Here is a 17,346-nt window from a genome sequence, read left to right as displayed (position 1 = left end):
ACTATGAGCAATACTGGACCGTGTCCTGTAGAGGATCAACAAACTGGCAAAGACTCAAGAGACACAAGCGGTATATAGGGCTTGATTGGGGATGAGAAACAGGTGAGAGCAAAACAATCAGGGAGCATGTGACAGTGATGAGGAAGCAAAGAGAAGTCTGCAGCTTATGACAAGACCGGCGAAATGGGTTAAAGTGCCCATCTATTCAAATCACTTCACAAGTTCCTCCAAAAATAGCAATGGGATTGTGTTGCCAAAAATGGTGCTTTTTGGCATGCCATGTTTTCTTTTGTGTCAATTAGTCACTTGATTCATTTTTAGTGGCGCCAGACATTCAAATGAACAAGAAAACATTGAGGTCTCTTCATTTTTTCCATGACTGCATGCACTGTATAGTATACATTTTTCATCTAATTGCTTCTACAAATAATTTTACATCAGCCAATGAATTTGTATGACAAGTTGATTTATATTCGTTAATTTCATTTCATAATCAACTGAATCACTACTCTGTATTCGAGGGAAGAAAAATAGCAATCTTCCTGGAGCTGCTTCGTTGTGGTGGGACATCAGCAAGAACATTTTCATGTGGCTTTCTGGTACCATTCAGACAGAGCTTGTTTCTCTACATTTTTGTCTGATGAGGGACTTGAAATGTCCTCATGCAGTCATTCCATGTCTAGTCACTAGCCCCCGCCCTTCCAGAGAGGATGTTGATCAGAGGGGGGGGAAAAGGAATTTGTTGTTGTAAGAGGAAACTATTTCACATTGTGGGTGTTGAAGGAGGGAAATAGATTTGGAGAGTCCAGTCGATGACCTTAAGCGGGTTCGACTTGTTGATGCAGCGATGACCATCGTATCCTCAAGCCTGTCTGGAATCTTGAGTCACGGCAACATCATAAATGGAGTTCATATGCATTTCAAACTGGGGAGCAAAAGAACAGCTGTGGGACCGTTCTGTTGGTCATAATTATCAGAAGTCTCCTCCCTCCTCAATTAAAAAGAGATTTCTTCATGTGGACTATTGAAATGTAAAACACTGTTTTTCAACTTTTTTTTAGCCACGCGGTGGCACCTTTAATTAATTATGTCAGTTGCACACTTTCCTTTACCTTTGCACTACTACGGCTGCAACACACCTGATACAAATGATCAGGATCATCATCAGGCTCCGGCAGAGATTGCTGAGGAGGTGATAATTTGAAGAGCAGACAGAGATGGAAAACACGTAGGAAACCGGTGCCCGGACACCGGAGTTTGACACCCCTGCATAACACTTTTAGTTATGCACTCGGTCTACTCAGACCACTGTGCTTTCTAGTAACGTGTCGTAAACGTGAGTAGTATTGTTTTTGCTACCACATAAATAAGCACCTGTGGAAATCTGTAAGTCATTTCCTCATCAGCTACTCAACAGCACTTGGGAGTGTGAATTCACTAATTATCTTGTCAATGAAGTTAGCAGAAAAAAGATGAGGAAAAACGCATGGTTTTCAACTCACAAAATGAAGCCACAACTTCATTCATCACTACAAACCCCACAATGACAGCTACGCAAACGTCACAGTTAACGATCGCTCAAACATGATGGCTAGCCTAATAGCTGGCTCTTCTTTTTCACGTCACATGTTCAAACTATGGCATTCGAGAAGAAGACTAAAACCATCATTCATGCAATCGCAGTTTTTGCCACCCGGAAGTATGTGTGAGCTCCTAGTGAAAAGCTCGTTAAGGTGGGGCCTTGAGATACAAGTTTATTTTGTTCCGTGACCTCGCTTGCATTTCAAATCATCCTTTCCAAATGAAATGAGTATTAATGAAATTGATGTGTTCCAGCCTCCACAAAAACACCAGCATTCTTTTTGAACATCCAAGACACATTCTATTGAATACTTTTGTAGTGTATAAAAGTTCTAACATTTGTTCTGCAAACACAAAAAATGAGAGCGAAACACAACTCGACCTAATGTATTGTCCTTCTGCGGGCTCTATTGCATGGCACCACCATTTGATATCCTTTCAATGCAACGATACCAATGTGAGCTGATAGTTGATCGATGGGGTTCTGAAAGGCAGTCGTAGCTTAAATTGTTTTGGGATTGTATCTCAAGACAAAAAAAATATTTGGCCAAGCGGCTGCTTGTATCTCAAGGTACCGCAATATATATAAGATTTGGGACATTTTTTGTGGCGGTGTGCCGTGAGATTTTGTTCCTGTGTAAAATATGTGGCTTGGCTCAATGAAGGCCAGGAAAGACTGGGTCAACATTGGCAACCGGAATGACCAGAAAGCTGCATAGCTTATTACAGTAAATGCTGTAAAAGTTATCCAGGTGGACTGACATAACAAAAGGAGCATTTTTGAAAAATGCTGTCATGGAATAGTGGCTGTGGGTTGGGACCGGTGCCTGGTCTGGAGGGATCCCTGCGGAAAAGCATCAGCGGGTGCCAAAACGTCAGGCAGCCCTCATGGTGTCCGAGCCGCTCTGCGTCAGCCCCATGTGTCAAACGCTGTCCGTTAATTGCGTCTGTTTGCTTTGAGTCACAAGTCTCAAATCAGTTACGGCTTCTTGGCACCACCCGGAAACCACAAACTGACCAACCGGAATATTGGGAGGGCTCAAATGTTGGAGGTGTACAAAATGTACTTTTCAGAGTCAACAGGGTGCTGGAATGTTGCTTGCAAAAGGCCAACGGGCACCTAAACACCAAATCCCGTCACACCAACAGGGGTATTTACTTTCCACTCCAAAGGCACATTTTTGGCAGGTGTTGATTTTTCTGTCATCGTTCTGTCGGCTCTCAAAGCAAGTACCAGTAGAGGTTGCTGCTGTTGACTTTTGTCAAATCATTTGTGCTTTCATTTCCTACAACAGCAGGAGTATGTCACATCTGCCCGTTTTACTCTTGGCACAATAAGATACAGACCACATGTTGTTGTCCTTCGTCATTGCTTTTTCTTCTCTTTTCATTTCTCTCGAACGGTTCCTTCCCAAGCATGTCCAACACAGTCTGCAACCAGTTGAGTATGCCACACACAGAGTTTAAAATGATGCCGAAAAAGGCTTTGTACAATGCAAAAATGCTCTCAAGGTTAAGCATAGCTTCTTTTCATGCAACACCAACAAGCCTGCTTAGAAATATGCTGTCACACCTACTGAACTTCAAAGTGTGACATGAGCAGAATAACATTTGACATTTGTCCTGAGATGGTGAACAAAGTGGTGACATTTACAATTCAATGTGTGCAGGAGCTGTCATTCATGGAGGTGGCCAGGAAAGAAAAAGAACAGTTTTTTTTCAAGAATGCACCGTTGGAGACCTGCGGTAATGCTGCACTGGCTCCCCACCTTGAGCCCACCTGTCCATCTCTCTCACTCACACACACACCTAGTCTTGATGCCTCTCACTCAGTCCGTCTGGTTGTATTTATAAATCGTGTCGTCACTGCCCACCCAGAGAATCTGGCCGCACTGCATTTGTGAACATTGTAAATATAGTGTACATTTTAGCGATGACATCATTCTGACATGGATGCTGTGGGTGGTCGAGTCAATGTTTTTTTTTTTTTTTTTAAATGGACCGCTTAGTGTTGACTTGAAGATTGGAAATAGTTGTACGTTTTTTGTCAAATGACCTACTTTCTTGAATTTATGAATTCTCCTCTACTATCTAACGTTTATTCGTTGCATTAGGTCTTGTTAAATACAATTCTATTAAATGTATTTTACATGAACATTTCTCAAAACTGTTTGTCTTGATAAAGATTTTTTTCACATGAAATGAGCAATTGTACCTAATATAGTGTCTGGTGAGTTTACATTTTTTAGCTAGCTATATGCTTGAGTGATGTTTTTCAACACTCTACTGGCCCAACAGAAGGACTGACCTATATTTAAAATCTAAATTTCAATATTTTTTTCCCATGAGATGGTATTCAATTATCCTCAACAGGTTCTCTTGGCTGTAATGCTTCCAGTGGCAGTGCATGTGTGTGGATGTTTGATTTCTTTTTTTTTTTTGTCTAACCAAATTTGAGACTCTGGACTTATCAATTCAATATGCCCAGGGTCTTCATCATGACACTTGTTGGCTCATGGAACTACAAGTCTATTAAACATTTCTTTAACCCCCCCAAAAATCAGTATTTTTCCCTATTGTATTGTTTTGTATTGATGTATTTTAATTTAAGTGGTTCCACGAAAACCCAATTTACGGGTTTTCCGAGACACATGTTGTCATTGGACCTTTTTTTTTTTTTTTTTTTGCTTTGACTTCCAAGTGTAAAGTTGAAACACGAGCATTGTTTGGTGGTAGCAACTCAACTCACTTCACAACAAGCAGCAGTTTGGTAGATACTGGAGACATCTAAAAAAAGTATCCAAGCTGTTTGCCACACTTAGTTTAAGGTTACTTTCAAATTAAACATAAAGCTAAGAGCATGACATTTTCTGTATTTAAAACAACCTCCACTACCTGTATGCTAGCATATAATGGGAAACACGATTATAACAATTAGCATCTGTGTGGCTCAATTGCTACCTTTTAGGCAACAAATATCTCCACTGAAGATCCATCAGTGAAACTACACATGTAGAAAGGTCACATAACTATCCTCATAGTATATATTCTTTATCCTCTTCGAAGAACGACATATTACTGCCGTACTAATAGAGAGAAGCTCCATTACATGTATGTCTGTTTTATACTGCCCCCCAGGAGGCCAGACGGCATAAATCAGAATAAGTAGCATATTTGAGGGAGCGTAATTCTTTTAAATTCAATTTAATTCGATCATTGCTGTATGTTTTATATTTTTCTCCAGAGAGACATGACGATGGCCTGCAGCCTCATCGAGGAAAACGGATGGAAGACACGGATCCAATCTCGTTTACGACTGGCTCACTTGAGGAATGGAATAGTGGAAAAGTGAGTGACTGGCTGGTGTAAAAACATCCGCATTATGAATTCCCCCCTCCAATTAGACTGGAATCGTCACCATACCCATGTCTCCCCTCATTTCATAAGCTGGAACATCACACAGCTGGAAAGAGAGGGAGGGTAGTCGGGTGGAAGTGGAAAGAGGCAGTGAGGAGGAGGAATGTGAAACATTTGTGATGGCGCTCCAGTGGCTGTTTACACGATAGTCATCGTGGCGGGGTGACATCAGAGTGCAGACTTCATAAATGTCAGCAGCAGGCCGGAGGCGGCCGAGACGGACGCAGCACGGAGACATACGCAGACCCGAGACGGACACAGACTCTTGCCCTCATGGACCGACCGCTGTGTGACTGTGTGACAACCTCGGCCCTGCTGCTGCTCGCTGTGGCCTCGCAGGTGAGCCTCAAACACGGATGTTGTGGAGGAAATTTATTCAGGGGGAAGATTTAACAGCCGTACTCCAGTATGACATCATGTCTGCAGCACGATAGCAAAGAATGGAGATGTGGGCTTTTGTTTTTTTCTTGCTGCTTGTTTCCTTATTTCATTTTATTTGTGTGAATTTTTTGTTTTTTAGAAAAAAAAAACATTTTAGACAAGCTGCTAAGAGAGGAGAGGATGCAATTCAGTATTTGAACTTAATGGTTCATGTTGACTGGTGACATTCCTTCACTGGCCCACTTGAGGGCTCACTGAAAATGATTTAGCAAAAATAACGCAATTTACCTAGGTAGAGCGAGTTTGTAACAACTATTTTTGTGTTTCTATAGCGGAAAATATTCATACAATAATTACTGTGAAAACAAAAACACAAATAAAACTAAAATTATTTCCGCGAAATAACTCAGCCCATTAACCGTGCAAACAAAGTGCTTGTCAAGGTGTAAAAAAAACAAAAAACAAAAAACAGTAAGTTCAGTATCGAACAATGCAGCCACAAAATGTAAAATTAAAAAAGAATTTACAACAATTTTCTTTTCCGAAGAATCCATCTTTTTTCACCACCGGTTGTCCTTGCATACGAGCACATTTTGTATCGTCATTTAGAGTCTTCAAATTATGAATGAACAAGCACGCATGTGCTCCATTTGAAGTTTGTGTGTGATTTTTTTAATTGTTGTTTTCAGACAAACCGGTAGAAATAAAATATTTGAATAAATGTATTGTTTGGTGAGTTATACAAATCTGCACAAGCTGTTGAATTTTCACTATGGATCATTTTATCATGGAATGTGTTTAGTTTAACAGTGCCAAATTGAGAAAAAAAAACTCTTTTTACCAGAATGTTGTGATGCAGAGTAGAGAGGCAACCTCATGAAGTAAGCGTTATGGGAATTATGTTCCAGATCACCCCCGCTAAAGAAAAAATATGCAAAGTAGCAGCCAAAACATTTTCTTTACTATGACGTAAAAATATTTTCAAGCGTCATGCGTATAGAACCTCATGTTCTACACTGTAGTATCTGTGACGTTGAATGTGTACCTTTGAAAGACAGGCTAGGCTGGCCTTTGGAGTAATGTGCAAGTCAGTGAAAGAGAACATAGAATCGGCTGGCTCCTAACTGGCTAAACATAGGTGACTGTGGTGTTCAGAGATGTGTCAGTTGAGGCTATACGCAGGTCATAGTTTTGTTTTGTTTTTTTTGTTAACATTTGTTTAAAAAAATGATTGATCCAATTAACCTGCAAACATGAAAAACATGATGGACAAATCGAGTGTCCTTTCTGGTTCTTCTTCTGTGGTGTCTGTTGGCAGTCGGTAAAGCTGCTTAATGGTTCATTAGCGCCATCAACTGATATTGTCATTCCACTGCAAGGAGACCAATGTGAGACCAATGTGAAGTTTGCTACTGCCATCTTGTGGTGGGGGGTCTCAAGTGCTCTCGTAACTCAAATTTCGGCGAGATTGGTCACGTGACAGCTCTCATCTCCAAAAAGGCACAAGGATAATCACAAAAATCTACTTCAGTGCGATAAAGTATCTGCATTTGTACTTCCACTGCTATTAATAACTAATAACAATAGTTGTCGTATCAGTGTTGTTGTCTGCGGCACTGCAGAACACGAAGCAGTTGAGACAATTGAATGTTTTCTTACGTTTTTCTCGATGGAATTTTGACCAGAAGTCTTTGTGTCTTTTGTTCTTGCAGGTGTTGTGTCAGCTATGTGACGGGCCGTGCCTTTGCCCCCGGTTTGCCCCCCAGTGTCCCCCTGGAGTCCCCCTTGTGGTGGACGGCTGCCAGTGCTGCATGGTTTGTGCGCAGCAGCTGGGCCAGCCGTGCACCAAGAAGATCCCGTGCGACGGCCAGCGGGGGCTGACGTGCGACTACAGCGCCAGCTTCCCCGAAGGCCCCGGGGAGTGTGTTGGTGAGTAACTCCTTTAACAGTATTGGGGTGGGGTCTCCTGGCAATACCTTTCGGGGTCCAACAGTTTGTCACTGGGGTGGTGCTGACCAAAACCAGATATTTTAAACTCTATGCCAGTCTGAGAAGTCTAAAAATAATTAAGGTTGGACAAATGTCAATTATTCAATGCGTCCCAATGGTCCCACAAACAATTCAATAGGTGTCATCAACGGCCTCTGAAACGATTCAGCTCAGGCTTAACTCATTTTTCTTCCCTTTTTAAAAATGTTTTACTTTCACTTTCAATTCAGAACGGTCATGTTTTTTTTTTATTTATATACACCATATACACAAATACATTAATGATGTAAAATTCTATTTTCAGATGCTTTATTGTTCAAGAATGGGGTGGTGACGTACCACATACATTCACATGCGCATAAAAATCAATATTTAAAACTTGCCGGCAAGTATCTTAATGATTATTTGTGTATTTCTCTGGTCTCAGGTGATGGTCATTTGCCAGGCGACACTCCTTGGCGCACCAACAATAATGTACTTCAGTTTATGTGTGATGTTAACTCAATTGCACTTTGTAAATAAATAAATAAAAAATATAGGCTATCTCACTGGTTTTGATAAATGCACAAAGATACATCATTTGTTTGTAGTAAATAAATATTATTTTCCACCCAATGGTGCCTTTTAGCTGAGGAAGATCTGACCTGCAACGTCAACGGCATCAACTACCACGACGGCCAATCCTTTCAGCCCTCATGCGACGTCCACTGCCACTGCAGAGGTGGCGGCGTCAGCTGTGTGCCCGCTTGTCCCCTGAATTTCCGCCTCCCCACTGCCGACTGTCCTCATCCGCAATTTGTCCGATTGCCGGGGAAGTGCTGTAAAGAGTGGCTGTGCGAAAATCTGGACAACTCTGTGCTTCAAGACGCCATCTCAGGTAAACACATTACAGCCAACGTCAGCGTAGCTGCCAGTCACTATTCTCAAATTGACCAATTTGAGGATTTTTTTTTAACCTACCGTTTACTTGCAAATATCCAAAGAAATAACATTCTCACTTTGTGTCCATCTGGTGGCATTTTGGTGCTGAAGTGAGTTGAGGAGCTCTGTTTTGCTGAGTTTATCCAGTTATCGATTGGTTGAGGTTTTACTTTGTGTTACCAGCCAAAATTGGATTTACACACCACTTGAGTAAAGTGGGGGGAAAAAAGCAATTGAGTCACAGTTGGTGAAGAACTTTCCGATCTTTAATTGAACAGTTTGCGCCAACACACTAAAACAAAATAAATACTCACGAGAAGACGTTTTTTTTTTCAGGTTCACTTCCTGGTTTCTGAAAATGATCATTAATTTGAGGACTGCAAATAATATATCTTTGTTCATCTATCTATACTAGCAATATATAGTGACAGAGAATAATTAAATGATTTTCCACATGATGGCAAAATATCCAATTAACCCGTTGCCATTCACCTATCAGAATAAAATCAGAGTGTGCATGAGGCAAGGCTTTCACACTAATTAAATACATTGTACACCGTAAAATAAATGCTTCGCTTCAATAAAGGTGTGACAACGCTGCAAAATTCATGAATCCTGTAAAAAATTGACAATGTTGTCATATATTGGATTAAATTTAGATTATTAATTTTCAGTTTATAGCAAAAATAGGGAGTTGTCATTTGTGACCTCAACTTCCAAGAGCTCATCAAGCTCAGCAACATCATGCTGGTGACTCACATTCAATACTCTGTGGCTTGTTGTGTAATTCTTGAAAGGAGGCAGTCATGCAGGCGCATTGGTCTTTTATTTTCCACTGCTAAGAATTGGAATTATTTGGACATGGTAGAAAGTAACACGCATATTAATCAGCTGATTAGCATGCAGGTATCACGGAGCGGATTCTCAAGAACAAAACGCTTGCAGTGGCTTGAAGAAACACTCAAGACACCGTTTGGAGTTTTAAATGTTTTTGTAGTGGCTTCATTTCCCTTCTTGTTGGCGCTCTCTCTTTCTCACACACAGAAGAATAACATCCACTTGTGTTTAATTTCGACACAGCTGCTTGTTGCTATGAAGCGCTATTAAAAGAACTGTTTGCGCCTTCCTCCCCACTGTAACGTGGCTTGCCTTTGGCCAGACACAGCCCGCTGAAAAAACTTGCAGACATGACCAGTCACGATGTCGCCATATGGACAAGTAATCAAGAGGGCCACCAGGGAGGACTTTGCTAATATTTGGAGAGAAATGACAACAACATTCAGCATGGGAAATATGCTGACAATGAAGCTGAATCAAGTTTCACAGAATACCTTCACATGCTGGAAAATAAGATCTTTTCTTTTCCATCCGCTGTGTTACATAAGTCAAAGTCTCCCACCTGTTCATTAAATATTAAGTTTTGGTCCAATGCCACAAGAATTTGGAGTCCGGCAACGTTTTGCGTGTTTGATTTCAACCGTCACCATTTTCCGTGTGTTTCCCAACCTTAATCCAGCCAATGCACGTGATCGTGCCTTCGATTTATTTCCAAATGGAGTTATGCAAGCTGATATTTTGTCTGTTTAGTTATTTTGTCATGGGAATGGCCACATGAGAATGAGACTTTGAACATGTACATAGGTTACACGTGATTAAGATGTGTAAAACTAACATATTTCATTAACTTTGAGGAAAGGAGAGGGCAATGACGTCAGTTTAGCACGTTTTGATCAAGTGCAACCGAAAATTAAATAGATTTTCCTGCCATCTAGTGCAAAAGGATTTCATTGTAGAGCGAGTCACTAAATATTACTGGAATCGATAGATAAACAAAGATGAATTATTTGTTAGTCGGCTCACTCGTATCTCAAGGCACCACTTTGTGTGGTCGCGACTTGGTAGATTTTCATCTATTGCATTACCCTCAAAGGTACCCTTTGAAGAGGACTTATCACTTATTTTCTCTGTGATTTTCCTGCCAGTCATGAGAGCGAACAATCCACATCCACTGACCCCAGTGCCGGTCGCCTCCGTCTGCACGGAGCAGAGCACCCAGTGGAGCGCATGTTCCCAGAGCTGTGGGACCGGCATCTCCACGCGGGTGTCCAACCGCAATCCGGCCTGCAAGCTGCAAATGGAGACTCGCCTCTGTAAAGTGCGACCCTGCAATGCGCATCTCGCCATGACAAGCAGACCCATGGTGAGTCCAAACAATGACTGCAAATTAGAAAGAAAATGAAAGAAGATGAGAATCAAGATAAGGGATGAAAAGCAGGAGGGGGTCTCAAATTAGAGCTCTAAACCCAAACACAGTCCATGTCTACAGCTCATTATACTTCATATACAGTATATGCCACTCTTTGTGGGATTGGTTTGGAATGTAGTCTCTATAGAGGTGGAGGTGATTCCTCAATTTACTCTTCTTGTCTTCTTTGGTCGATTATTGCTGCTGACATAAATTGTGCTCTGTCTTCTTGGCCAGATCACCCTTGAAAAGGAGATCTCGGTCTCAAAGTTGTTTAATTTTCTGGTAAAGTGAAGATTTTGCTGGACTAATTCAGTGCGGCGTGCTTGTGTGTCGTCTCACCAGCGGGGGCAGCAGGGCCAGTGCACGGTCAGCTACACGTCACCCGCGCCCGTTCGGCTGGTCCATCACGGCTGCAGCAGCACGCGCACCTTCCGGCCGCGATACTGCGGCGGCTGCAACGACTCCCGCTGCTGCACGCCCTCTCACACCTCCACCGCCGACGTGACCTTTCTCTGCCCCACCGGCAGACCGCGACGACGAGCGGTCATGGTGATCCACTCGTGCGTCTGCCACAGCAACTGCCCCTACTCGCCATTCACCAACCCCGCTCTTCGAGGATACAGACCGTGAATGGTCGCCATGGTAACGCCACGCTTGAAGCTGGTGGGCTAGAACCTGAGAGAGACAATGGCTATTTTGTAAATTTAACAACAAAACTTCTTCTTTCTGCTCAGACGCACACACGCACAAAACGTGTTTGATCTATGAATCAACAAATAGAGCAAACAAACCTGATATGGCTAAGTTTTCTTCAGGGTCAATTCTTGTACAGATTTTTACGTTCAGAATTATAAAAACAGCTGCCAATGTTCGGACCTTTAGTCACGTATATCTCCCCGCGACCCTTAAGAGGAGAAGCGGAACAGATGATGGATTGTTGAATAATGTATATCTTCTGCCATCTAGTGGAAGAACATTTAATTGTTTTTTGTGTTGGTGGCACAGATAGATAACAAAAGGCATATTATCGACTGTAAATCGTGTAAATGATTTGAAGAGAAATTGCATCATTTCCCGAGGCACACTCGAGGATCTCCTCACCGGTTGGGGATCACTGGCACATGTAGTATCAAAGGGTGTCATCAACAAGTTGCAACGATGATATAAAAACTGGAACAGTTCAACAAGTGCATTTTGGGGAAATGTCATTGATTAAGCTTCAAGTTTCTGAGTAGTGCCTGTGTAGGGCATGTTATGTTTGTGCAAAAAATTGTCCACTGACACAAAGTGGACTTCAAACACAACAAGAAAAGACTTCAACTTGAATCTGACATGATGGCCACCATGAGGAATTATGACACGTCATTCAACAAATAAATTGTGGATATTTGTGTGAATTCCGACTTAAATTGACAGCAAAAAAAAAAATACATCTGATCTTCATAAATTAATTACACAAGAGGAACTGGATATCAGAGGAGCAGTTTGTTGGTTGACTGAGTGAGCAATGTAGAGACTCGCCTCCAAAAATAATAAAGTATTCTCATTGCCACGAGATTATTCGAATGGGTTCCTTAAAGTCATGATTATGTGAATGTTTGTCATTTGCACAGAAACGAGCACACACGTTGCATGCTTATTCTCAAAACATTCTAACTGTATTTTTGTAATATATCAAGTTTGTTTATTCATTTCAGTGTGGCCCTCCATCCTCAAACTCGTTCGTGTTGGATTAGAGTTGATATACTTGTATATATTTCCCAGACAGACGTTGATTGTTTTCTGTGTTTGTAGCACTGCACCGTGGATGTTGCACTTCTGCTATTCTGTTTCAAACAATTTCTTTTTTATGGTCAAGAGTTGTATTTTTACATTTTCAGTGCCAAGCAATTGTAATAAGATGTGTTTGCATGGATGTTTTAGTTCACTGCTCAGCTTGATGTTAGTGCTCATCTTTATCAGTGCATATGTTTATGCTGAAGCCTAACTTTTGAGTGAAATAAATGCACACCGGACCACACTTTTGTTTTTCTTTTGTATTTTAGATTTTAGGATGAACTGCCACTTTGGAGTGACTGAAAATATTTCTAAGCACCGTCGCGGTCGTCAAGACGCCGCTACTCATTCAGAAGCACATCAAATTTAGGTTGAAAAAGTGTAAACAAAAAAAAAAAAAGCTGCACACCCCAAAAGGAAATGTCTTTGTAGTGTTGATTGTTGCATTAATTGTAATTTACTAGTTTTGCAAAGCGTTGAATAGTTTACTTCCAACACAGTTACATACAAATGTTAAATTGTAAGGGCAATTTAGAGTGTCCTATCAACCGCCCATGCATGTTTTTGGAATGTGGGAGGAAACCGGAGTACCCCTAGAAACCCCACGCAGGCACGGAGAGAACATGCAAACTCCACACAGGAAGGCCGGAGCCGGATTCGAACCCACGACCTCTGCATTGTGAGGCCATCGTGCCGCCCCCAATTTTCCCTATCGTTGTATTCATTTTTGATTATTGCTCATTTATGACCAATCATGACAATCAACCAACACTGATTTAGTCACCCCCGAAAACAAACACACGCAAGTCCATGCTGAACTCTCACACACAACTGCCTTTGCCTTGTAGAACTGCAACATAATGTGGTACCCAGTGCACTTTTCCAACCTTTTTCTTTTTTTTTTATTCTATACATTATAATTTTCCTTTTACTATTCATATTTGCTCTGGAGAGGGGAGCTCTCCAATCTCGTTGTGCACTGAGTATAATGACAATAAAGGGCATTCTGATTCTGATTCCAATGGAAGAACATTTAATTGTACTGCCTGTCACTATAGATTGCACAATTGCCAGTTGCGAATCAATATGTTTGTACATTATTATTGGTTCGAAAACTGGTATGTGATAGTTAAAGGTGGAATAGATTGAGTTGAGTCCCCACGGAAAGTCCTCGTTGCAATTGCGTGGCCCTCCACTGAATTTACAGCATGGATTCAATTTTTAAAAAAATACATTCAAACAGGTCCAGACAGCTCTCTTCCCAAAAGCTGAAGTCTGAATGTGACAAGTCCCAAACATTTCTGACTGCTTTTCAGTAGCTTCTGAATCTACTGTCTCTTGGATTTAAATGTTGAAGTCTTGGACCTCACACGATGCTTACAAAGACATCTGCAGGAAAGCCACATTGATGCAATGACCAGAAAACAGACGAGTGCAAGGACAACAATCACATCCAGACAGTGATAGACGTACCATGGCAACAAATAAGATTGCGTGCGCAAATGTGCCGCCCCTCGATGCCTTATGACGTACTCGATCCAGAAGATGGCAGTGTCGATGGGTTTCATGGGTTTGTCGCGATGAAGTTGAGAAAGTTTGATCATGTTCTCCTTGTAAGGCTTCTGAGGATCAAGAATGTTCCTCAGAGAAGCGGTGAAAGATTCCACGTCAAGATCTACCACGTCCACAATCTCGGCACCGCCGCGGACCTTCATCCGCAGCAGGTTGTCATGCTGGTCGAAAAGGAGCGGAATCCCCAAAACCGGGACGCCGTGGTAGATGGCTTCGTATATGCCGTTAGTGCCCCCGTGTGTTACAAAGACTTTGGTTTTGGGATGGCCCAGTAGGTCGTTCTGAGGCAACCAGTCTACCAGTATGGTGTTGTTCCCCAGAGTGGCGGGTCTCTTCCCGATATGTCTCCACACGACCTTCTGAGGGAGCCTGGCAAAAGCGGAGGCGATGATCTCCGATATCTCAGTGCCGAGGTCACCCAGCAGAGTGCCTAATGTCATAACCACCACTCCGTGTTCGCCAGAACTCTGCATGAAGTCCTCCAAATCTGCCGGCAGAGGCTTCGAGGGCTTCCCCTGAAAGCCTCCGATGTACACCGCATTAGGCATGGTGGGACGAGGGAGCTCAAAGGTAAAGTCCACCCTCATCAGCCAAATATCAGCTCCCTGTATGAGAGACATGGTGCTGACGTCTCCTTCGAAATAACGATTGCACACGACCTGATAAGGCGGATTGGACACATAGTAGTGCATGTAAAGCAGAATGCTATGATAGATGATGTTATTGAGTCTTTGCCAGAAGTCCATTTTGTCCGTCGAATGGGAGAACAGTTGAGGAACGTAGGAAAGAGGAGATGGTGCAATGGCAAAGTGTGCCTCTCCGTTGAAAAGCCAGCGCACATTAAAGACGGTCGGGAGGTCCAAATAGTGAGCCAGCAGCACCCCACCTGGAAAGGCCGGGTCTGTCAAACAAAGATCATAACCACTTTCTTTCAGTTCCTTGATTAGCGTTTGATTTTCAAATATGCTGGCCACCATGTTGGCCACAGACGCCTGAGCCTCCCCAAGAAAGTTGAAAAGGTTCCTGTAAAACTCTACAAAAGCCCACAGCGAGCCTCTGTGCCGCCGGATCTCGATGGACCTCTCCAGGAAGGCGGTCATGTCGCTCTGGCTCTCGATGTTCTGCGAGTGCTCCAGCACGATGCTGATGGAGGTGTAGTGGGGCGATTTCTCAGAAATGTACCAGCTTGTGGAGCTTCGCAGCACGGTGATTTCGTGGCCTTGAGAGTGAAGAGCCTCCACCAGAATTTTCATGTTGAGCCAGTGGCTTCCGTCGGTGGGGTAGACCAGAATTTTGCCTCCCCAACAAGAAGTGACTGAACACAGTAGCAGGAGTGCCAATCTTGGATATGGTGCCATTGCTAAAGACAACACACACACACACACACACACACACACACACTTTTATTAATGATACATGGTTGCCTTGTTCTCCAGTCATTTTGTTTGTCAACCCTTGGCCACTTACTTACGCAAGGGAAGACTTGCTAAGCTTTACAGGAGTCCCACTCTAGACCTTTTTTGACTAACTTTCTCAAAGCCATTAATTTTTTTCCAAGATATTAACCAGCGATGTAGCAACTCTTAATTGCGCAGACAACAATTCTTCACGCCACCTGTTCACCATTTCCCAGCCACTGTCATGGTTGGATCGGAAGGGCATCCAGCGTAAAAACTGCGCCAAACGTATCATGGGAGTTAGTCTCTGTGGCGACCCCTGACTGACAAGGACTAGGCTGAAAGTCAAATGATAATTCTTGTCACGCAAACATCCTCCGTTTATAGGTCAGGCCTGTTTGTTGAGTTTTTCTAATGCAATCCAATAAAATCAGAAAGGATGTCAAATCAATGCACACTGATGATGGAAGTAGCGCCTACCTACTGCAGTAGAGATTAAATAAAAATGATTGTTTGGCAGTGAAGCAGATTCTCACCTCGGGTTTTGTCATCCACTCCAAGAGAGAAGACTGCGGCGTCTGCCGTTGTCACGTACTGCTTGTGCTGAGGTTGTGTTCCAAGGGAAAGTCAATGTATAACTGCTCCTGTCGCCAGCTTGTTTGTCCAAACCTCCCACTTGGTTTCCTGCAAAATTTACTCCATAACAAAACAGAAGCTGCGAATCTACTGAACAGGATCTTGAAAACAATACATAGCAAAGTCATCCAAGCTTCACGGGAGACGCTATGTCCGTAAATTCCCATTTCGCTATACTTTAAGGTCTTTTAAGCAAATGCACTTTATTATATTACTTCGGAAAGCTACTTTTTGTCTTTTTCCTTGTTTTAAATACCTTTAAGTTGAGAAACGTGCTGAAATGTTGCTAGTAGATATTCCTTTAATAATTATAATACCCGTGAACCAGTCCAGGATGTACCTCGCCTACTTTCTGAAGATAGCTGGGATAGACCCCAGCACGCCCGCGACCCCAAATGACGAGAAGAAATACAGATAATGGATGAATGGATGGCTGTTTTTGGTTGTTGTGTTTTTTAATGTCTTTAGATTGAGTATCCCTGCGTACAAATGGGTTATTGAATAAATTTGCCTTGTCTTGACCAGTGGTTACAAAAGCTATGCAATAGTAATCAAATACTGTCAAGGAAAGTGCAGTTTGACTTCACACTCTTTGGGTCAGCTACAAAAAGAGGGAACCTTCACAGTCAGCGTTCTTTGCCTCAGCAGGGAGGATAATCGTTAGGATCAGTTGAAGTCTCATTGAAGAGGTTAGTCGGTGTTACACATTAACCAGCCCCCTCGGTGGCTGACAACTTATTGTTTGCGACCCCAACCACAGTCAAGGTTTCATAAAATAAAATGCAAAATTTATACTCAAAATACTAGCAGGGATAAACCTAGGTAAAAAGCAGCAAATCAGTTGTGAAGATAATAATAGTGTGATTTTAGATACGATTTTTTTATGGATTTTGTGCCATCAAGTGCAGAATATAAAACATTCTGATTGGCTGTTCGCAATCAAATTGTAAATCGTCTGCCTCAGAGTCTCAAAGACGTGCGGTGGCTACATTAAATGAGAGTCCTCGTTTATTATTATTATATATTTTTTGAATCATCTCAAACCTTGAGTATTACAACTAACTGTACGTTGAATTATTATTAGTCTGGTCAGGTTTTACTTTATCAATCCATACAGTATTTTTGCTTTTATTTCACATGAATTCTCAATCTGTTTTGTTCGAATTATCAATTATCCGTCATGCAGCAATATTTTTCATGTGTAAATTAATTTGAGCATGTTGATAATATCAGTTATGGTTTACAGTTTTGGATCATTTATTTACTGGACAAAATTTCATTTCAAATAGTTCTATTAAAAAAAATCTTATTGATACAATTATCGATTAAAGGCAGTGATTTCCCACCATAGAATGATTGAATCATTTAATATTACAGCCCACAGTACATAGTCAAATATCTACGAGTTTATACGAGTTAACTTTACCA

At 41.9% G+C, this 17,346-nt stretch overlaps 1 protein-coding gene and 1 pseudogene across 2 annotated transcripts; one reads left to right on the top strand and one right to left on the bottom strand.

Annotated features, from left to right (window-relative positions):
- The first annotated feature begins 5,038 nt into the window (after positions 1–5,038).
- ccn5 (cellular communication network factor 5) lies at positions 5,039–12,557 on the top strand. Its single transcript, XM_088289605.1, has 5 exons — positions 5,039–5,337; positions 7,092–7,308; positions 7,997–8,245; positions 10,272–10,489; positions 10,880–12,557. Exons 1-5 carry the CDS (start codon positions 5,272–5,274, stop codon positions 11,165–11,167), a joined length of 1,038 nt encoding a protein of 345 aa, XP_088145731.1. The 5' UTR covers positions 5,039–5,271; the 3' UTR covers positions 11,168–12,557.
- Positions 12,520–15,880, bottom strand: LOC148340542 (UDP-glucuronosyltransferase 2A2 pseudogene; annotated as a pseudogene). The gene is made up of 2 exons (XR_015842457.1): positions 15,819–15,880; positions 12,520–15,245 (listed from the first exon to the last, which is right to left on the bottom strand). The product of XR_015842457.1 is annotated as a UDP-glucuronosyltransferase 2A2 pseudogene (transcript).
- Between the last annotated feature and the right edge of the window lie 1,466 nt (positions 15,881–17,346).

The sequence above is a fragment of the Idiotropiscis lumnitzeri genome, chromosome 3, assembly GCF_059441095.1.
Source record: "Idiotropiscis lumnitzeri isolate Australia: NSW breed Sydney's pygmy pipehorse chromosome 3, RoL_Ilum_1.0, whole genome shotgun sequence".
Taxonomy (NCBI): Eukaryota; Metazoa; Chordata; class Actinopteri; order Syngnathiformes; family Syngnathidae; genus Idiotropiscis; species Idiotropiscis lumnitzeri.
This window is presented reverse-complemented; position numbering and strand designations above follow the sequence as displayed.